The 23,993-nt window shown below is 35.7% G+C and overlaps 1 protein-coding gene across 2 annotated transcripts in view; it reads right to left on the bottom strand.

Moving 5' to 3' along the window:
* The window catches only part of LOC5576538 (E3 ubiquitin-protein ligase UBR3), a 227,327-nt gene that overhangs the window by 123,754 nt on the left and 79,580 nt on the right, over positions 1-23,993 (bottom strand). For both annotated transcript variants that reach the window (XM_021839109.1, XM_021839110.1), the window contains one exon: positions 1,040-1,782. In XM_021839109.1, the coding sequence (XP_021694801.1) occupies positions 1,040-1,782 (743 nt within the window). The remainder of the gene's footprint in view (positions 1-1,039; positions 1,783-23,993) is intronic.

The raw sequence follows: 23,993 nt of genomic DNA, 5'->3' as shown, positions 1-23,993 counted from the left end.
AAAAAAATTCTTTGTACATGGATACATCATATTTGGAAAAATATGAATGTTTGAAAGAAGGGTAAATTTGTGCTAAATATATCTAAATCTTCAATGCAAAAATTCACTCCAATAGCGAAACTCAAAAGAAGATTTAATATTTAAAAGAAGGGATATTTCTGGATAAATAATAAAACACTATTGGCAATAACTTTCCTAATATGCTTTAGTTTAGTGAAGAGCATATGATTATTGAAAAAAGTGTCATTTTGTATCAATTGACTCCAAAACAAGCCTGATGTCAGCAGAAAGATTTAATAGAAACGTAAAAACGAATGTCACCTTAGAAAACCTTAAGATTGGAAACAACTGAATCAGCTTCAAAAGAATGTAAAAAGATCTGGAATTGGATGAGCATTCATAAAGTTATGGTCGAATAAAAAATATTTTTTTAGTAAAAAGCGGAAAAAATTAGAGAAAACTACTTTTAATAAGACTTGCTTTGATTTTAGACAAATGTGATGTTCTACAAACTTTTTATTAATTAAATTTCAAAGATAATGCAAAGAGCCTTAAAACTGGTTGTAAAATAACTAAGTTATGGAGACTTCACTGAAGGTCATATTTCATAATTTGAAAATTCACCTTTAAATCGCTTGCGCCATCTCTGTATCTTAATATTTTTGGCACGAAATTTGAGGTTTCCCTTTTATGTGATTTGAATTCAGAAGATTTGAGAACTTTCTGGGAGACAGTAAGAGAAAAATGAAAAATTCATATTTCAAAACATAGAAATTTAATCATTACCTACTGTTAATAATGCATTCCAATGAAAGTTATTTGTCCAAATTTACAGATGCCCAATGACAGTATCATCACGCATAACGGATTTTCTACAACTAATTCCTGATCGATTTATTTAGAGCTTGAAAATGTTTGTTCAAAACGATTTTCCACGCGACCATCTGAAAGTCCCATTTTTTCCCGTCTGTTTCCCCTTGGATTCAAATTCCCGCCATTCCCTGAACGATCGAAGTTTAAGTGGATTTCTCCGGCATACCTTATAGTCCTGATCGGGCAGCATGTTTAGCAGGAAGCACACGATGTTCTGCGGGAATTCGTACTTGAACGTCCAAAAGATGAACTCTTCGAGGAGGGTTTTGTGAACAATTGTTTGCCCCAGCGCAGGCAGGTGTTTGTATTCGTCGGGCGGTTCCGGGGAGGGAAATAACCGTACCGCTTCCTCGTACTTCCTCCGCCCATACTCTAGGAAATTACCGTACGAGTTCTGGGGAAAGGGTGGTTCCACCAGTTTCCTATACGTTTGCTCGTCTATCAGCGCTTTGGTCATCACCCGTCGCATCAGTTCGCCCATGTTGTTGAACTCCATCAGCATACTACAGTAGTCATCACAGTATTTGGCCGTCCGGCTGTAAACCGTCGAGTTGTGGTTTTTGGCATTGTTGTCACGGAAGTGCAGCAGCAGCCGCAGCAGCAACCGGGGCATCATGGCTTCTGCCACCACCATCAGGTCGTCCGGCACCGGCGATTTGTTCTGGCAGTTGTTGATCCCGTGATCGCTGCAGAAGCCTTCCGCCTTCATTACGGACGTATCGCCGCAGTCGCACGCCCCGCCGGCCAGCGAGAGGAACATGTTGAAATCGTGATCCGTGTGGTTGCCCCGCTTGAAGCAATCCCGACAGATGGACATGCACGGCGAGATGCCACACGTCCGGCACCGGTAGGCGACGACATGTGGAATCCAGACCAGGCCGCACTTGGCATGGTTGTCGTAGCCGCGCACTGAAATGGGAAACAGAAGTAAGATAGATGTTAGGAATTAGTCTCTCGCTCAAGGATTACAACTACTGTTCATGATTGCCGCAGGGCTGGTAGCAAAAAGTGGATGTTTGGCAGTTATTATAGTTATCAGATTTTAGAAAATTCATGTTGTAAACCAAATTTGAAAATTTCTACTAACTAAAGCATTCTAAATAGATGTTTTGTAATTTTATCGAACAAAATGTAACTAATTACGTGTCACCTACTTCGCTACCAGCCCTGACTGTCACAATTGTTCCCTTGCTGATAAATATAATAAGCAGCTAAACGTCCGCCGATCAATTAGGCTTCAATTAAATTTCCATTTCCGAACAACTCGAAGAATTTCTGATCTCATGACACACCGACGCGGCCCCTACAGTGACATCATTCCGTCCTGTCCTGTCCTGATGATTTCGTCTTGAATGGACATGACATGACAACCTGAGTTTTTAATATATTTTTTACGATCCACCTACGATCGATCTAACTCAGAATTCTCTGAGGTTCTTGGCCTCCATTTGTACGGGAGGATTAGCTTGTTTGTAAACGAACCCATCGAATGGTGCTTCAGTCAGACAAACAAACTAGACAACCTCGATTGGAACCTCGACCCGCCGGCGGCTTGGCCGGCCGACATCTCAATTATTATTTACTATTAGCACACAATAGCGAAACAGCAATGAGTGTGGAGTTGGACTGGAAGACAAAAGACAAGTAAGGTGGGAGACTGATTCTAGTTGCGGGCTTGGAGGTTGAGTCATGCGATCATGTGTGTGTTGTGGAGATTGAAGAACTTGTACCTCCCAAAGAAGGCACATGTGCGTGATTATGAGCAATCATTCCTTTTCAGTGAGATTACGTACGAATTTGCTACGCTTTAGTAAGATGGTTCTTATTATTGGATCCTTATTTGTTGATCTTTTCAATAATATCACCTTAACCAATAGAGCAGCAGCTGTCTATATCTGCTAAGTAGATTCGTACCCAGCTATACTCAGCGTAAAATTGATCTATTTAAGAATTAATTCCAAGATCGACAAAGAATTCCTTGATTGTCTGTGGATTCCTCGCATGATGAACCAAGTCCGCAAAATTTGTTCCAGGAATCTAGAAATTAAATCGTTGAGGGCTTTAAGGAAGGAAAATGCATATTCTTCATAGAATAACTCCAGATATTCCTTTGAGAAATATATTAGTATCTCCAACAGATATTCAATCAGGAGTTCATCAAGACATTCCTTACAGTTAATTTTACTAGGTTTTCTCTCAAATAATTCTTCCTAATATTCATCTAATTATTCCTCTTGTAACTCCAACAGGTGCCCGCGTAACGCGGGTAGATCACCTTTTCGTGGTGCGTTACGGGGTAAGATCTACCAATTCGAACCTTAGTCTCATCTTGTTTGTCGGGCTAGGTTAATATGTTCTGGTAATTCAAGAATTACTTTAATATGTTCTGGTAATTCAAGAATTACTTTAATGCCAAACATCGGTCATGGAATAATTCTCAAAGTAATTCCAACGGCAGAATTTTATTTGATGAGTGCTCTTCAGGATATTTCTCAATTCAATACCCTAATAGCCCTACATGTTTTTCCTCTTCTAGAAATCCATCTACGATTGACTTGGTCCTAACCGACTCTAGTCATCTTTGTAGCCAATTAGATACTCAGCTGATTTTGATTCTGATCATGTCCCTGTTACATTTCAAATATCGCCTGAAGCGATTCTCAATCCTATCAGCTCCACTTTCAATTATTTACGAGCCGACTGGAATATAGGGTAGGTGTACCAGTTATGGCCATAGTGGTTCCCTATTTCGCCATACGTGATATCTTGAATGCCTTCACATTTTGAAAAATCATTTGTGTTTTAGCAGTAAGATAAAGGATAAATCTTGATGTTAAAATATTCAGAAAGATTAAAAATGTAAAAGTTATCCATATTTTGCATATGGCCAAATAGGGAACCACTATGGCCATAACTGGTACACTTTCCCTATATGAAACGTATGTTGACTCTAATCTTGATGTTAACATTTCTTTAGAAACTAAAATTGATATTGACAATTCTCTTGAAACTTTAACAAATTCCATTGTTGAAGCCAGGAACATTGCAATTCCAAAATGTGAAGTAAAATTTGAATCCGTGATTATAGATGATGATCTTAAACTCTTGATCCGTCTTAAAAACGTGAGGAGAAGGCAATTTCAACGCACTCGCGATCCTGCTATGAAAATTATATGGCAGGATTTGCAGAAAGAAATCAAGAAACGTTTTGCTCAATTAAGAAACAAAAATTTTGAAAATAAAATTTCTCAATTGGACCCTGGCTCTAAGCCCTTTTGGAAATTATCGAAAATCTTGAAAAAACCTCAGAAGCCAATACCGGCATTGAAAGAGGAAAACAAATTATTACTAACTAATTGCGAAAAAGCTCAAAAACTTGCTATGCAGTTTGAAAGTGCGCACAATTTTAATTTAGGACTTACTAGTCCAATTGAAAATGAAGTTACTCAGGAGTTCGAAAATATTCTCAATCAAGAGAACGTTTTCGAAAATGCCTGGGAGACTGATTTGGAAGAAGTGAGAACTATTATTAAAAAATTCAAAAATATGAAAGCTCCTGGCGATGATGGAATTTTCTACATCCTCATCAAGAAACTTCCAGAAAGTAGCTTATCATTTTTAGTTGATATATTTAACAAATGTTTTCAATTAGCATATTTTCCTGATAAATGGAAAAATGCTAAGGTTGTTCCAATTTTAAAACCAGACAAAAATCCTGCAGAAGCTTCTAGCTATCGTCCAATCAGTTTGCTTTCCTCCATCAGTAAACTTTTTGAAAAGGTTATTTTGAACAGAATGATGGCCCACATCAACGAAAATTCATTTTTTGCCAATGAACAGTTCGGATTCCGCCATGGACATTCGACCACTCATCAACTTTTACGTGTAACAAATTTGATCCGTTCCAACAAATCTGAAGGCTACTCTACTGGTCTTGCTCTTCTAGACATAGAAAAAGCATTCGACAGTGTTTGGCATGAAGGTTTGATTGTAAAATTGAAAAACTTTAATTTTCCAACATTCATTGTTAGAATAATTCAAAGTTATCTGTCAAATCGTACACTTCAGGTTAATTATCAGAACTCCAGATCTGAAAGACTTCCTGTAAGAGCTGGTGTTCCCCAAGGCAGCATTTTGGGACCAATATTATACAATATTTTCACATCTGACTTACCTGAGTTACCTCAGGGATGTCAAAAATCTTTGTTTGCGGATGACACAGGTCTCTCCGCCAAAGGACGAAGCCTGCGTGTCATCTGTAGTCGATTGCAAAAAAGTTTGGATATTTTTTCTTCATACTTGCAAAAATGGAAGATTTCTCCTAATGCTTCCAAAACTCAACTAACAATATTCCCACATAAACCAAATGCTCTTTATTTGAAACCTTCAAGTAGACATGTTGTCACGATGAGAGGGGTTCCAATAAATTGGTCAGATGAAGTTAAGTATCTAGGGCTCATGCTAGATAAGAATTTAACTTTCAAAAATCACATTGAGGGCATTCAAGCCAAATGTAACAAATATGTAAAATGTCTCTATCCACTTATTAATAGAAAATCAAAACTTTGTCTTAAGAACAAGCTGTTGATATTCAAACAAATTTTCAGGCCAGCCATGTTGTATGCTGTACTAATATGAACTAGCTGTTGTAATACCAGGAAGAAAGCTCTGCAGAGAATTCAAAATAAAATTTTGAAAATGATTCTGAGGCTTCCTCCCTGGTATAGTACTAATGATTTACATAGAATATCCAATGTTGAAACATTGGAACAAATGTCAAATAAAATAATCAATAATTTCAAGCAAAAATCGTTACAATCTTCTATTGCCACGATTAATGCGTTATATGTTTAGGTTAAGTTAGGTTAAGTATATTCAAAGCGTTTTTTTTTCTCTCTTATAAACAGGTGAAATCTACTCACCTGTAAAAAATCTGAACTTCTACGGCAAATGAAATGTAATATGTTGTTAACGAAATGTTAATTAAATCTTAAATTTGTTTTACCAAATTAGGATGATAGTGTTGTCTAATAACACAGAACACCTAGATATAAGAAATGAATGTAATGTTTGGAATGATAGGGTGCAGAGCTACTTGGGCACTTCCATGATTCACTTTGGCATGGGGGGTTTTTCTCGGCCGAATTGTCTGAAACTTTGCAATAAGAAGCGCTTTAGTACGACGCATATTGTGGCCAAATATGAGCTCTGAAGCTTTCAAAAAACCCCACTGCCGAAGTGAATCAAAAGTGCCAAGAATAGGATCCGGCTCCCTACTAATAAAAAAACTAAAAAAAAACAGAATTGCCTCTTCTTCTTCTTCTTCTTGGCATTAACGTCCTCACTGGGACAGAACCTGCTTCTCAGCTTAGTGTTCTTATGAGCACTTCCACAGTTATTAACTGAGAGCTTTCTTTGCCAAAGCTGCCAGTTTCGCATTCGTATATCGTGTGGCAGGTACGATGATACTCTATGCCCAGGGAAGTCAAGGAAATTCCATTACGAAAAGATCCTGGACCGACCGGGAATCGAACCCAGACACCTTCAGCATGGCTTTGCTTGGTAACCGCAGACTCTAACCACTCGGCTAAGGAAGGCCTCACAGAACTGCATAAATGGTAAAATATGTTTAAGAAGAATATAGATTTAAACGAAACGATTCAAAGAAAAATATGAGCAAAATATTGCTCATAAGATAAGATTAATTAAAACGATTGCGGAAACATTAGCGATTAAAGATTGTTGAGATGTGCTTAGTCATCCCCTTTCTGGACCATATGGCAGTAATTTGGCGATTCATTTAACATCAAAAAGCTTCAATCATGTTCTGCGATGATTGAAAGCGTTGATAACTTAGATAGAACATTTCAAAAGTAGATTGGAACAAATTACCAGCAGATTTATTTACACCTGTCCAGCTGGAGAAGCTCACTCATCAGTTCAGGTTGTTAACTACCTGCTTCACGGCTTCGGGCTTCAAGATCAACCATAGAGCTACTTCGGCAAGCGATAAGCATCAAATTGCTCGCATTCTGAGCAAGTGCAATTTTCCTACCATTCAGAGGTAACTAACTGGTACTAGTCAGTCAGTCAGTTAGTCAGTCTCGGCGAAGGTGGAAAAAGATGCCTCCGCAAAGCAGCACCGATAAGCTTATTAGCGAAACGCGACCATAAGGTGGTGGCAATGATGGGGATTACATGGCGGCACGTGTCACCGACCGTTTCTATCGGTTTGGGCGGAGGCCATCGGACCTTTTACCCTTTTTTTCCTACCTGTGACAGACACCGACAACTGTTGGGTAGGGTGGTTCAAATAACAACGAAAAAAGTTTGAAAATCTTATCCCACATACAGGAATCGCTAAAATAAAGTGCTAACTTGTTTGTAATTGAGAAAATTGGTGAAAATCATGCGTTAAAATGGGAAATTCTTTTGATGGAATGTGTTTACTTCCTATTTAGCATACACTCTTTGTGACACACATTGAAACATTTCATGATTTTGAGTAAACTTTTGGATTTTACAATAGTTACAATTTTTTTTACTCTTACGAGCCCAATTATTGGTCAAAGCCTGTTCAGTTTATTATTCAAAATACTTACACAAAAGTTTTTTCGACTTTCGAACATTTTCCAAATTTCGCCATTTAAACCTACATCGTCTTTGAACCACTTCTGAAATGACTGAAAATTTGACAGAACTCTATTTTTATCATGAAGATCATAAGGAAGCTGGTTTTTTTTTTTGAAATTTTTGTGTAACATAAACCACCCTACTCTTGAAAACGTGAAACGTGAATGCAATCTAGCGTCGGTGAGTTGGTGTCATTGAAAGCTTCACAGCCCACTTACGGGTAGGACTCACACGGTTTCACGGGCCGGTGGTTTTGTGCGTTCTCGAAGGGAAGTCCGTTCCAAGTTCTAGCGTAGGGAAAAGGTGTCGGAACGTGTGTCATTTGTTGTACCTGGTAGTGTCGTAGCGATTTTATAATTCAATTAGTCCGCCAGGTGCTGGCCATATGGCAAGAAATATGGGAAGGGTCGCTACGGAAATAACTTTACCCTATCAATCATTATGCTGATTAGGGTTTGCGGAATCGCTGCGGTATCATGTTCTTGCTAATTCCAATCAGGCGTTATAATTAGTGAAGCTTTTTTTGTTGGGGCGGGAAATAATACAGTGCCTTTTGCAATACATTTGTGGATGTCAATAACACTAATCTTTTAAAACAGGACAATCTACTCCAAGATGTATTCGATGTCAATTGAACCCCAAGACTAGGGGTAGCGAAAAGAACACCTAAGAAGTTTAAATCTACCAAGGTTTCAGAAGAAAGCTCGCGTAACTTTTCTAAAGGACCTATGTAACAATTATTGAGATTCTCTCCTATCTCACTCTCTTTCGATTATAACAGTTTAATATTAAAGCTTTTGGGAAGTTTTCACCAAAGATCGAAAGCCAATGTCCTTGGCTAGCATTTCATACACAGAAAAAGTAACAGAAGAGGTTAAGAGAACATAAACAGTCGACATATTTACCTAATTTCACCTAACAAGTTCAACGATCAACAATCCTTATCATCTATAACTCCAACAAAACCCAACACTCTAATCAAATTACCATACTACAACTCCTCAGCACCACCACGCTCGATCGCGCTTGCACACATCCGGATAACACGCTCTATCGCACGCTGCTGAACAAACCCGAACAACGGTCCACATAGCAGCGGCGCGCGGTGGCCAGTTCCTTGACCTCGCCAACGTTCCTCACAGCCACCGAGCTCACACAACTGCGAGATCGAATGACCGACCCGACCAGCCACCTGGTCTGGCACTGTAAATGCCAGGCCCAACAGAACCGTTGTTCAGTCGGTTAGTGCACTGCACTTGACGCCCATTTTCCAGGGCTGGTAGCGACTGAGTGTCTTAATCACAACGTAACAAAAATGACATTAAACTATGTGTCTCTACAGGTCGGCAAACTTGTATAAACCATTGTTCAAATGATGTTTACATGAAATTTAAATTATTATCCATCAATATTTTTAGTAATCTTATCCACCAAGCATGTAAAAAAGCCTATAAATTTCATTTAAGCTATTTATTTGGTTAAAATTACACGATTAAATTTAGATTGAATCGACTTTTCTAACATTTGCAGTCTTACCACACAAAATTTTGAGTATATCTTATATGGTAACATACAATACTTTTCTAAGCCATCAAAAACATGAAGTTTTAATTCTGTGGCAAATCAAGCGAATAAATGGCCATGCAAGCTGGCCAACTTGCATGCAAGTTGGGTAAAATGGTCAAATTCTGCATTTTCAAAAGTCAATATCTAAAAATTAAGAGGACATTTCTAAAAATGACAATGGTTTCAGCAGCGCATTGAGTAAATAACGGTTTTTTGGTGCTTGAAACAAGAATGAAAGTAAGAACTAACAGGAACCTCAAAGAGACCAAACAGGGGTCAAGAAACCTAATAGCAATTGACCAAACATGTATTTAAGATTATTTTATGTATCACTTTTTTAGGAATTCCTCAAAGCAATTCAACAAATATTACTGCTCGTATTAATGTTTGCATTTTTTTTTTGCATTTCTGTTGCATACCAGCCTACATTTTATCAAGAGCATGAACAACATAACGGCCTACTTTAGCTATCAACAGTGCTGAAAACCTACGGAATGGCTACCGCTTCTGCTTCATAAGCAGATGGTCCTGGATTCAATCCTATTCCTCGTACTTTGATGTTTTATTTTTCATTAGCTTCTGTCTACCACTCTTCATTTAACACATATAAACTATTCGTTCATAGCAATCGCTAGAACCAGAGGCCGACAAGAAACCTCGGCCAGCCTCATTGGATAAGTCAGGGTGTCTACTCATTTACAGAAATGAAATTCCCTGAGTTCTCAGGTTTCAAAATATAATTACAAGTTAAAGAAATTTTCCAAAACATACGAATAGTTAATTTTGGATGATTTAAAACATTTTTTTTTTCAAATGAAAAGTATCTTCGAAAATAAATTTATCTAGGAAAAAAAACAAGAATGTTTATCCAATGATCTGAAAGGGCCTTTCTCATATCCTATCTCTTAAAATGGAGATTCAGATGTATGGACTTCATTGTAGTACCCACAATATTTTTTCTGGAGAGCGTTTTGCATTTTTTTTTTCTCTGGGGAAATTAAGGCTGGTAGTATGATGATATTAGAAATAATTACTTTCGACACTTCTAGTTAAAAAAAAAAACAAGACCATAAACATATTATGAATAAAAAATCTGCGTTGAATTTTGAAAGATAATCATGGAGTAATTTTGTGTGAGTTCTAAGTACGACTTCCTTGAATTCCTTCGAGGATCTTTAAAAGACCTCCTAAATGTTTGATGAAGTTCTTCCTAAAATACAAACAAATATTATCTCCAAATAATGTTCTACAAGACGTATTGAAGAAAATAATTGAAGTATTTGGTCCGAATTCCTGAACCTTAAATAAAGTTTTAAAAAATCTATGGAGAATGGGAAATTTTACAGAAAAAATATCAAAGCAGCAACAATATGTTGATGATAAGTATGCTGGAAACATTCTTCTGGAGGAACTTAATGAGGAATCCTAGAAACAAAATTATCGAGGAGTTCTTTGAAAATTTTATAATAGACATCATCGAATAATGCCTGAAGAATTTCATGAGCAATTCCTGAAAGTAATGGAGGATGAATTGTGGGTTTTTGTGGAAAAGTGTCGAAACGAATAAACTTTTGTGGAAGCGTTAGAGCGCTCTAAGATTTTTGGACCAAATCCTGAAGAAATTCCTCTAAGCATCCATTGAAAAATCGCATGTAGCATCCCTGAATAAATTTATGAAAGTATTCAAAAAGAAATCACTGGAGAAATTACTAGAAATCCTGAAGCATTCTGAAGATATAAGAAAAATATAATTAAGAGCTTGTGGAATAGTCGTCTAATAGGTTGTGTAGGTTTCTCTGAAGCCTTTAGAATTTTGCACCAGATGTTGATTTATTTTTTTATAATAGGCGAAAAAACAATTTTGTATTTTTTTTAAGTTTTCAACTCATCAACTGCTCATGAAAGACACCCAACTGAAACTGTACTTGATTTTACCAATTTGACAACCTTAAGTTCTGAATTCTTGTCTAAACATGTTTTATACTGATTAATTAAAAATCGTTAAAAGGACTGACATGTTCAGCGTTTTGATAGCGGTTGATTTATGGTTTTGATGAGTGTAGCCGAAATTCCCTGAGAATTCCAGGTTTTTCCAGGTTGAATAAAATTCCCTGAGAATTCCAGGTTTTCCAGGTTTTTCCAGGTAGTAGACACCCTGTAAGTGTACGACTTGTGCTGAAAAAAAATCATCATTCTGCAAATTGTTGCTTAAATATTTTTAATTTTCTCCAGAAATTTCATACACAACAAATTAGGTATTTTCGTGAAGTTTTCTTCAGATATTACTCCGTATATTTTTTTCAGGAATTAATATAATGATTTGAGTGTATGAAGTCTTTAAAGAATTTCGTTTTAGATACATTCAGAAGGGGGCCTTCTTCAGCCGAGTGGTTAGAGTCAGCGGTCACAAAGCAAAGCCATGCTGAAGGTGTCACGATTCGATTCCCAGTCGGACCAGGATCGTTTCGTAATGGAAATTTCCTTGCCTTCCTTGGGCATAAAGTATCATCGTACCTGCGACACGATATACGAATGGCGAAAATGGCAAGTTTGACAAAGAAAGCTCACTGGGACAGAGCTTGCTTCTCAGCTTAGTGTTCAATAAGCACTTGCACAGTTATTAACTATAACTGTGGAAGTGCTCATTGAACACTAAGCTGAGAAGCAGGCTCTGTCCCAGTGAAGACGTAATACCAAAAAGAAGAAAAAGAATATCCAAATATTTCAACTGGATTTTTCCAAAGGATAACCAAAAAAAATAACGTCCCGAGATTCTATATTTCAAGAAAGTTCTTAGTCCGCGTTTTTTTTTCATCGATTCCCCAGGACATTCTCCCAGATTCTCGTTTAGATCAATCTTTAAGAATTCAACCAGTAATTCTCGAAATATGCTTCCAGGGATGTCCTAGGATTTCTTTAAGATTTCAAACAAGAACATATCTAATGATACCTTCGCGAATTACTCCAGGAATTCAACCTAGGATTTCTTCAGTAATTCCTCCATCAAGTCTTTGAGAAATTGCCTAAAAAAATTCAGAAATTATCGATTTTCGTTAAATTCAAAAGGTGTTCATAAAGTAACCTTTTTGTAAACTAGTGTAAGTTCTACGATAATCCTTCAAGAACTCCTACAAGGACACCTGAAAGAACTGCTGGACTCTTGAGACTTACATGATTTCCTAGAGAAGTTTGCTAAGATATTCAATGGAATATCTAGTAAATATCCTGCAAGATTTAGAAGATGAATTCCTTGTAAAACATCGGACAGAATCCCTGAAGCAGGGGCTAATAGCGAATCAGTGTCTTAAACATAGAAACTTTAGGAATCTCATGCCTGAAAATAAGAGACCTGAAGAGATCAAACGGGAACCAAAACAAGACCGAACAAGAATCTAGAAAACAACAAGCAATCAAACAGGCATCAGAAGACAAGAATTTTTATAAGAATTCCTCAGTATTCCAACCTGACATTTCTGAATTCATCCAGTTCTACGAAATGCATCCAATAATTCTTATATTGAAATTTGCGAAGAATGAGTGGAGGATTCTCTGGAGGAAATACTGATATAGCCCAAGCGAAAATTTTAAGATTAATCCCTGGGGACATTAATGAAGATACCAGTCAACTCTCCTTTACTCGATGTTTTGTATCTCGATATAGGTTGGTTTTCATGGCAGCCTCGATTATCTCTTGGATCAAATTCAAAATTATTTTGTGTTCTATAACTCGATGGTCCCTACAATATCGAGTTAGGAGAAGTTGACTGTAGTAGCTTTAGAGTGCTTAATGGTTTTTTGGAGCGAATTCTGCAGAAATGCCTCTAAGCATTCCATGAAAAAATCGTAGGTAGAATTTCTGGACGAATAACTGGGAGAATTGGAGGAAGAATTTCTTAAGTATTCCAACATTTTTTTCTGGATGAATCACTAGAAAATTTCTGAAACTTTTCTACAAGAAATCTGAGATTAAATTTCGAATGAACCAGTGAAATGGCCACGTAAGAGTTTCTGAAGGATCCACCGGAGCCTCTAGAATTTTGCACCAGGATTGACTAAAAAAAGTGTTTTTTAAAAGCCGTTTTGGTTAAAAAAAAGAAACATTTGATACCTTCAATTAAAAAGGAGGCTTTTATGAGATCTTTTGCTAGCCCTGCTGAAGTAATTTGTGAAGGAATGAACAGAGAAATTAATGTTTTATCATGTTTCACTTACATGAAAAAAAAAACCAACTCGATTGGCTGGGTCATCGCAGGACACTCTTAAACCGACACATACAATGACGAACCATTCAAAGTTGTAGAATAAAATGAACCTCTTGAAAGTCTACACTTATAGTGTCGAACTATTCCAATTTTTTTTAAATATAAAAATTAGGGTGATTAGAAAAAAAATATGAAAAATTTATGAATAAGAGCTAATGCCGACACTCACAGAGACGAACCATTTGTTGAAATCACATGTACGTCCCACCGTTGTATCGTGTAATCATACATATTTAACAAATTTGAAATAAAAGCATGAAACGAGCTCACCAATTGATCTTTCAAGAATCCGGAAAAACGCGCGCGAACCGAACGAACAAAAAAAAAACACTAACAAGAAACAAAACCGACTTATAGCTCGGCGATATCAACGCCCTCGGAGCTTTAGAAACCTCTTGCCTGAAAAAAAATAGATCAAACGGGAACCAAGAGAACATTTCTCGTAGAATTTGATCAGACATTTTTCTAAGAATGTTTGTAAAACTTTTTTTGTGAATTCCTGATGGTATCTAGTAGTACTGCTTATATTACTGTATATATTTTTTCATGATTTGCTACCGGAATATCATCCAAAATAATTCAGGTATTTACCCGAAGTTTTCTTCAGATATTACTCCAAACTTTGTTTCAGGCGTTCATTTAGTGAGATTTCGCAGACATCCTAAGTAAGTCTCCCAACAATTTCCTTTTAGATACGTTCAAACATTTAACCTGCGAGATCTCTAAGGATAACCACAGAAATTATCGCCAATGATTCCCTCTGAAATGTTTCAAGAACGTCCTTAGTCGTCCTCTAGGCACTTTATCCAGTGATTATTCCATCAATTTTCCTAAGACTTCCTCCAGAGATTTCTTAGGATTGCCTGCACATTCTTTTTTAGAATTTCTTTAAGAGGAATTTATCTAAGGATGCCTTCAGGAATAATTCATCTATTTCTCCATAGACTCTTTGAGAAATTTCCTAAGGTATTCTTCGAAGAAGTTTTCATTCTAATTACCAAGCATTTCTGCTTTAAATGATGAAACATTTTTTTTTTGAATGGTAAAACTACTCAAGAAATCCTGCTTGAGTGACTTTGCAACTGTGCTTTGACTAAAAGAGCAATTCTGCTCCAATAATGGATCAACTTTGCTTCAAATTTTGGCATGTGTTGGCTCTGGAGAAATTCAGCTTCAAACTTATGTAGCAACGCTGCTCTAAAAGTCATTCCTAAACTGTGCTCCAAACCATGGAGCAAGTCTTTTTGAAACTCTCTTCTAATTCTAAGTTATTTTCTTCAAAACACGAGGCAACTTTGCCTCAAATGATAAAACAATTCTGCTTCCAATTATGCAACAAGTCTGATCCAAATTATAGAGAAGTTCTATGGATAAACCTTGTTTCAAATTTGGAACGCCTTTATGCCAAATTATAGACCGATTATGCTTAGCTCAAATATTTTTGAGAGACACGAAGCTCCTCGTTTGAACAGGTTCAACACTATACTGTGACTCTAACATTGCTTTCCGAAGCTTTAAGTGCCACAAAAATCGAATTTCGAAAGGAAATTCTCTGGATTTTTAGGAAAAAAATCCTTCGAATAGAAATTATTAGAAATTTATAATTTTAAGCATTTATTTAGTTTAGAGCATTTTTTTTTAATTTCGAACTTTTTTTTTAGTTTAAAACAAAAATTACTTCAGTTTCGGACAGAAATCCTTAAAATTTGAAACAAGCTCCAAATTCTTAGAATTTTAAACAGAAATTATTTGAAGTTTAAAAGCAAATATCTCATATTATGGAAAAGCAAACTCCAAATTACGGGAAGCAATTTTCTTGATTTCAAATAATCTCTGAATTTCAAACAGATATTCTCTGAATTTTCAACTGGAATTCTCCGCATTTTTGAAAATAATTTTTCCGGATGTCGAACAGGAATTTGGAAAAGAATTCCTCAGAACTGTGAACACATTCTCCGAATTTTAATACAAAAAAAAATCAAAATTCGAACAGAATTTTTCGGAATTTCAAACGGAAAATTATCTGAATTTCACAAACAAAAATATTTCAAATTTCAAAAACATTTTTTTTCGAATTCGAACAGATAAGAAGTAAGATAAATTTATTCTCTTTCGTATGCACCATACAGAGTTCTAATTAGATGTGTAATCCTAGAGATATGGACGAAAAACTTTTGTAAGTTTCAAGAGGGTGAACCCAAGCTTTCGCACGGCAGTGTTTCTTCTGACTCCTGATTTCTGATTCATAACTTCTGATTTCTGCTCTCTGGCGTTTAATTATCGATTTCAGATTTATTAGTTTTGATCTCTGATTTTCGACTTCTGATTTATGATTTCTGTTTTCTGATTTTCGATTTCAGGTTTTTGATATCATATATCTTGATTTCTGACTTCCAGCTTACGACTTCTGATTTCTGATATTTGATTACTGACTTCTGACATCTGACAACTGACTTCTGACTTCAGTTTTCTGATTTTCGATTCCAGATTTCTGCTTTCTGATTTCCGATTTCCGATTTCAGCGATTTCAAATTTCCGATTTCAGCCATTTCAAATTTCAGATTTTCGATTTCAGCGATTTCCAATTTCTGATTTCAGATTTCATGTTTCCGATTTCTGACTTCTGACTTTCTGACTTTTTGACTTTTTGACTTTCTGACTTTCTGACTTTCTGATTTTCTGACTTTCTGACTTTTGACTTTTGACTTTTGACTTTGACCTAAGGGAGTCGATAGATTTCTAATTATTCTATAATGCAAATGTATAAAAATCACTTTCCTGTTTTAAGAATGGTTCCTTTAGTGGCACAAACCATTGATTTCTTATGAGGCCCTCCACTGATACACCAAAATAGGTGCAAAGGAGCAAAAATTTTAAGCAAAATAATTGTTTTAAATACTTTTACGGTTAAATTGCATAAAAATTATTCGATTACTCGTATCATTTTCGCATCGTTCATCATGGAAAAATATCACATAGTCATTTAATCATGCGAAACATGCCAAAACACACTACCCCCATTATTGGAGCGTTTGTCATATCTGATTTCTGATATTTCATTTCTGACTTCTGATTTCTGATTTTCGATTTCAGAATTCTGCTTTTTGATTTCTGATTTTCGATTTCAGAATTCTGCTTTTTGATTTCCGACTTCCGATTTCTAATTTCAGTAGGCTGTTGAAACTACTGTAAGATCTCAAGTAACACTTGATAAACTCTTACAAGGATCTCTGAAAGAACTGCTGGACTCATTAGAAGACTTATATTTTTTTGACTAAATTGCTAAAGGGAACGTCTAGATAATATCCTGCATAATTTAGAAAAAAAAATGTTTGAAAAAAATCGGACGAAATCTCTCTGTTGTGACTACTGTAATTTCTTAAGCAGGCCCAAGCTTTTGGCAGCGCGTAAACAATTTTGTGTGGTGGGCCTCGTTTTTAAGGTGAAAAAGAATCGAAGCCAAACTTCAAATTTTCAAGAGCACAGATCTGGAGAACCAAACACCCGTTTGAGCTAAGACCTAATCGATTGGTCACCACCAGCTAGTAACCAATCGATTAAGTTTTCAGCTTAAACGGATGTTTGGTTCTCCAGATCCGTGCTCTTGAAAATTTGAAGTTTGGCTTCGATTCATCTGTGAGAATCACGCCCAGGTCAAATTTATTTCCTGATTTCTAGTAGCCTAGTATTAGCTAGTATGATTCAGTGAAATTATGTTTAAAAATTTAGTCTTTTGAAAATGCGTTTTTTTTTCAGGATAGATTTATTGATTGTTGAAAGATGTCATGGTAGACACATTTTTGTAGTAACCCCAATAATATTAGTCTTATATTTGTAATTTCTTCTTTTTATGATGAACCTCAAATCAATCTTTTAGAATCAGATTTGGTCGTTGTTCAGATCAGACATACTGGACCAAGCGTTTTTTTAATGATTTCAAGAAAACTTCAAGCATTCTGAAAAACAATATATTTGTATAATATGCCGATAATATTTTAAATTATCTATTTGACAAGACTTCTATGTGAATAAAGATAAGAATAAATAAGCACCGAAAAATCATAATTAACTAGGTTCTTAACTTATCTTAACTAGGCAAAAAAATCATCTAGCCCGGTCTGTTTGAACACTGACCATTTATTTATAATCTAGTTTCAAAACGCCCAGAATTTGAATTATTCATAAGTTTCAGTATTTAAGAAGATTAGATAAATACACAATTTAAATAATTATGGAGCTCAAATATTAGCTTAAAACTAAGTAAAACAGTTGATCCCCTCGAGGGCTGCACAAAATGAGGGCCGTATAATGGGCTGCCCTGTTCTATAGTAACCCTCGATGAACTCCTACAAGGTTCTTAAGATATTGCTAAATAAAAAAAAATCAAATCTCTGGATAATAACTTGCATGATTTATAGAATGAATTCCTTGAAAAACAACATCGAAGAGAATATCTGAAGAAATTTGTGTAGGAATCATCAGACAAATTAGTGATATTATTGCTGTACTATTCACTGGTTTGATTTTTTATAAAAACCTTTGAAGAATCCATGGAATTTTACTTGATGATGAAATGTAGGATTAATTACTTGATAATTTTTGCAATAACTTCATGAAGTATCCCAGGTCGAATTTATTGGGGAATTCCTCGAAGAGTTCTTGATAGACTTCTTATTACTTTCCGAATGATTCGTGTAGGAATTTTTGGAGTAGGGGTAGATGGGGCATAGTGAGCACCATGCATCATCACCGTATGTCCACTTTCAGTAAATTTCAATTTAATTATTTGTTTCAATACTCGATTAAATTTTAAATGGAAGATGTTTTGAATGGGATTCATTGATCATATTCTGACTCAACGCTATAGAAATCATCCGTATTAAAATAACCTTCTCGAAGACTAAATAACCAATAACGGGTTTTTATCATGTACACTTTAGTAATATTTGAAGTCTTTTTGCGTCATTTTACACAACACACCTTTTAGCGATTTAACTTTGAAAATAATCTTAAGTTGGGCATAAGGCAAGAAAAAACACATAAATATTGCTTACTTAACTGCTACTCGTGACCAAATGCTTGATATGCTCATTGCTCACTATGCCCCGCCTGTCCCAAAGTCCTGCGAGTAACCGTGGATAAATACTTGAAGGAATCCATGACCACAAAAAAAGAATGTTCAAATTTCAATGAAATGTTAACAGGGTTTTATATTTTACACGATCGTGTAAATCTGAAGTAAATTTGATTGAAAAATATGGGACTGGTAGTTGAAATGAGCGTTGATTTCGTTGCTTCAGATATGTGCGTGAAAATAACCTTAAAATAACATAACTTTTTTAGCTGTGTATGAAAATACTTGGAGGAATAACTGCAAAAAAAACAACTTAAAGGCTTTTTTGGAAAAAATCTGCAACGAATTAATTTGAAAACTTTGGAATTAGTTTTTGTGAAACTTTTTGCAAGAACATCTATACAGATGTTTGGAAGATCTCAAAGGCCAAGTACTGGAGAAATTGGAGGAAGAATATCTCAAGGAAATCTTGAGAAAATGTTTACAGTAATCTCTGTTGTGATTATTGGAAGAAGTAGCGTTAAAGTACTGAAGAACTTCCTGAAAAAAAATTTGGGAAATACCTTTCAGCGTCCCTTGTGAAATCACTGGAAGAAATTCTTGGAGAATGGATGGTTGGATTGCTGAAATTATTGGTCGAATTTCTGAAGCTTTTCCTTTTGAAATCTTCGAATAAATTGCTGAAGAACCTGTGAAACAGCCTCTGAAGGTCACTCAAGAACCTCTAAAATGTTACAATTTATAGACCATTTTCGTTGAAATAGTGACTTTAGAATTCAATTAAAACTAGACACTTTTTAAATACTTGACGCATTTTGCGCTAACTCGAACTGATGTTGGCAGCTCCCTCTCAGTTTTCAATGATATTTTCTGGATGTTCGCATACTTAGTTTTTCCAAAATTTATCTAGATTATCATTTGGGAAGGGTAAAACTTTTTTAATCGATTTATTACAAAATAATGTAATCGACAAATGACTCTTATAAAAATGTTGTAGGGATGACTTGTAGATAATTGACTTTTTTTTTAATTTAAAATACTAAAAAAAAATATGGTGGTTAAGATTATCAAAATTTAAAGACGTTTTAAAAAACAGCCATTTTTTATTTTAATGAAATTATATCTCAAAATAGGTTATTATGTTACTATACACTCTCCATACATCACAATATGGGCACTTTGTAAGAAAAAATGTTTTTAACAAAAACTTTTTCTTGTCTTGAGTGAATTTTTAGTGTGTCATTTTTCAACAAAACGAAATAAGTGAAAGTCAGAATTATCTCCGAGTTCAATGAAGCTCAATAAGCGAGTAAATTTTGTATTATCAGTTTTCTTAATATTATTGTGAATTCAATATAAAAAGGGGCTTACATATAATAATGTTTGATGATGATAATGACAGTCTAGATACATTTTGAAACAACTATGTACAAGTATGCAAAGTAGCTTAATTTGTCAAGCTCTACACATCCAGAAAATTTCATTGAAATCTGAGAGGAACTCGGAATACTTGCACTAAAATCGGACCAAGTCTCCAAAAAGACACCTGCTACCAGCCCTGCTATTTGCGTACACGCATTGCGAAGATCGCATTTCCCGCTATGTGCAACTGCACATAAAAAAAAACGAACGAGGGGAACATCTCGGTAAAGCAAGGTGCACGCAGCACCGGAGCGTTAACGACTTCAAGGTCGCTGCAGAAACAACACGCGGTCAACCCCAAAGAGAGAGGGGTCAACGATCTCGCTGCTCTATAGAGGGTGATGCGGCGATGAATCGATCGATGAAGTCACCGCGCGTGGTGTGAACTTTGATCGTGATCGAGTGCAGTGCGGCGATCTCGCGGTGATGCAACCTAGTTTCCCCTTCGGTTCTTAGGGGTAATCCACCGCGAGGAGGATAATCATCAATGAAAATGATGCAGCAGCAGCGTACGCATTGGGGGATTTTTTGCGGTTGTATGCGATTTTGCAGTTTACTAGCGCAGAACCGCATGTAGAACGGTGATCAACAAAAGCTTGTTGGTGTGCGTGTTGAGTAACATCGTGAAGGTGTGCACGATCATGGTGATCGTTCACTATAAAAAAACAACTCATACCACCGAGATTGTTGAGCGATCTGACGTCGCAATTGCCATAATAAAAATGCTTTCATGGTCAATGAACCAACTGGGGTGAGAGCCAGAAAGAGAGAGTGAGAGAGAGGACTACACATGCTCATATCGAATTTAAACAGCACACAATATTTTTTGCTATGTTCGAACACATTTTTGTTCGAAATCGACCATTTTTGCTCCAATTCAGTATTTTTTTCCATCAAGTAGACAAAAACAGAAAAAAAGCTATGGGATTTCACTTTATGAAAAACAATCCCAAATACTATGGAATTATTGAGAATTTAGGTTTCAGCTTCCACTTAAATTAAGCTCAGTCACATGCATTGTTGGGTAACTTTATTTAAGCGTGCGTGGGGTTTAACAACATACTCTCTTACCTTGCTGACTCTCGATTTTGAGAGAATTTCGAGTTTAAGAGAGTGAGAGTCTCAACTGCGGAACGGCTGACGGAAGTGTTGGAAACTGGAGTACCGGGTTCTGGTACCAATACACACAAACTCGTAAACGTCATAACATTCTAAGAATGAACAAAAACTTTGTTAAAAACCCAATAATAATGTTTTCTTCATTTTTTTTTTGTTTTGCCAAAACAAGTCGAACTGAAAATTCTATTATAAAGATGCCAAATTATGTTCTGTTAAATACCTCTATTCTTATGTTTTCTAGTCTACTCATACACAACCAGTATCATGGAAAATTATGGAAAATGGTTAAATTGTCATCTTCTATCTTTTTTTTTTGTCAACATTAATGTAGCAAACAGAAATATGACACAAATATTGAACGGCTAATAATACACTGGATGAACCATTTATTCAAGGATCATTTTTGTATCTTCAAAAGTAAGAGACGGGAACTCTCCTACCAGCCGTTTCAGGTTCAGAAAATATGCGAAATCATTGGGAGCTAATATCACTCCTGAATCCTCTGGGATGGGACAACGGTACTTTCATCTTTTATTCGGGCTAATTAGTCTAGGCTTAAGCGACATCTTAAAAATTTCAAAAATCTTCGAAAGTTTTCTGGGGAATTGATAACTGATTGCGATAATCTCAAATTCTCATATCTCATGCTTGAGATTTTTCACCATAATTAGACCATAAGTTAGAGGTAACAGTGGAAACAAAACATGCATGATATGGCCCATTCGTTTGAGTCATTGGGCAGTATGAATAAAATGTAGTAATGTTGAGTTTACTACATGATCAGTAGTAAATGCTACATATGGAACACGAGTGGAACATGTTTGTGTCATTTAACTTCACTACACCTTTAGAACATACTATACTACAAACAAAGCATTGGTATGAATATAGATAGCATTTACTAAATAGCTACTGGTAGGTTGCTTAAAAATTGCTACTCATGTTTTAAGATTATTGAATTGAATGGAATTAATCTTTGACAAAAGGTCAAAAGGATAAAAGGTCGAAGAAGAGAAAAAAAGGGACACAATTTCGAAAATAATTTTTCTAAAGAAGGAAAAATTTCCCACCAGATAAATCACTTTCGTCCTTTTGTCCTTTCAACGTTTTGCCATTCGACCTTTTGTCCATAAACCGAATGAAATAATTAAAATTTGGGTAAAAATGGGAAAAACTTGTGAGCTTTGATGTTTTGAAAGGTAGGAGAAAATGGGTCAGTTTGGCCACCTTAAGGAAACGTCGACGAAAATGCTGAAAATATTATGAATTTTTCGAATGTTTGCATGATTTTCAACAATTTTATATGAATACACTAGATCCGAATGATTTCCTTTGTCTTATAAAGTTCACGGATAAATGATTGATTTTTCAAAATTTGTCATTTTTCGAGTCGACTTTTTACTGATGGTGTGATAAGAGCACCCCATTTTTGATTGCAAAATAATCTCATATATAATCTCGGATTTTTTTTTTAAATAAAATTCCAAGTTTCCGGTAAGATTACCGTTCGAATTCGGGGAGTTTCCGCATGAATTCTAGTATTCCGATAGTTCTATTGTTTTCTCAGGGTGTTAATTCAAAATCATTTATGCCATTCCCGTTTTTTTATCCCGGATGCCTAAACATTTAAGGCCAGATGGTCCTGGACGATTGTACCCCGTTTGGCATAAGGTCGTTTGGCATAATGATTGACCTTAAATAAATATCGGCATTTTTAAGCTTTTACCGAGATCAACAGCACCGAGCCTATAGCAAACAATTTTGGTAGGTTCAAAACAAGCGTGGTGTTCGTTCAGAGATTTTCCAAGCTAATAATTTCAAAAATTGTTGTGACATTAGAGAGTATTACTAAATAAAACTCGTGACGGGTCCCTAAATCTCAGAACATAGAGTATCTTTGAGCTTGTTGCGATATACATATTTGAAAACAAAAAATTGGCAAAGAAAGTTCGCAGTTATTGATCAGGGGAACGCTCATAGCATATTTCGCTGCAGATCATGCTCTGCCCCAGTTTGGACGTAACACTCGATAAAAGTTACTTGATAAAAGAATGGATTTTTTCTTGCAAAATAGCAAAAGCTCTAATCCAAAAATCTATCAAAGCGACCTAATGCAAAAATAGTCTATATACGAGAGCAGATTATTTTTCGTTTAAAATGTTTAAGGCTTTAACGCAAAAAAAAAATCTTTCCACAGCATAGCTCAAATGAAAACACATCTTTAAAAGAAAATATTTGTGGCAAAACTTTTCAACGATTAAATATAAATTCTAATTTCGGAAGTGTACATCAAAAATATCGTCTATTATCGAGAGAAGGGAAAGTTTGTGATTGAAATAATATTTTTTCCAGCATATCTCGGAAGGAGATCACGCGTTTGCCCCAAAAAAGTACATGTTGAATATTGGCAGGTTCTGAAGTAATTATCATTCTAACAACACATCTGAATTGATACAACAGCAAAATATAAAAATGGTTAACATTTACCTTTACTAAATAATAAAATTTAAAACTGTATAAATATAGAGAACAGCCTATTTTTAAAAGAAGGCAAAATTTATAATCATTAAGATTGAATTACGATACGACACGAATGCGCCTCCGGTGTAAAGTGTCGAAAATAAATTCAAAAAATATATAATAGAAGATTGGACGGCTTAATAAAACAAAAAAAACATAAAAAAGTGCGTTCAGAATCAACGAAGTGATTGTGCTATTTTTCCCCGAATGCCATTTCCCCGAATGACTGGTTTCCCTGAAAAGTGGTGACAAGAGAGAACGATGAACAGTCAAAAGAAGAAAGTATTCTATCATTCTCGGCTATACACATGTTGGCAAAAATCCTGAGGACGGTAAAACACGAAAGAATCGCAAATTAAATAAAGAAGGATGCATATTAGATGGTCAGTTCGTTCACCATGAAATGTATAAAGTTATGAGTGCTAAAAACTTTTCGGGGAAGTGGGCTAGATGGGGACACGGGATATTCGGGGAACAGGCGTTCGGGGAAACGACATTCGGGGAATCGGCATTCGGGTAGAAGT

The sequence above is a fragment of the Aedes aegypti genome, chromosome 1 (genome assembly GCF_002204515.2).
Source record: "Aedes aegypti strain LVP_AGWG chromosome 1, AaegL5.0 Primary Assembly, whole genome shotgun sequence".
Taxonomy (NCBI): domain Eukaryota; kingdom Metazoa; phylum Arthropoda; class Insecta; order Diptera; family Culicidae; genus Aedes; species Aedes aegypti.
Note: the sequence above shows the minus strand (reverse complement) of the source record. Positions and strands in the feature narration are given on the sequence as shown.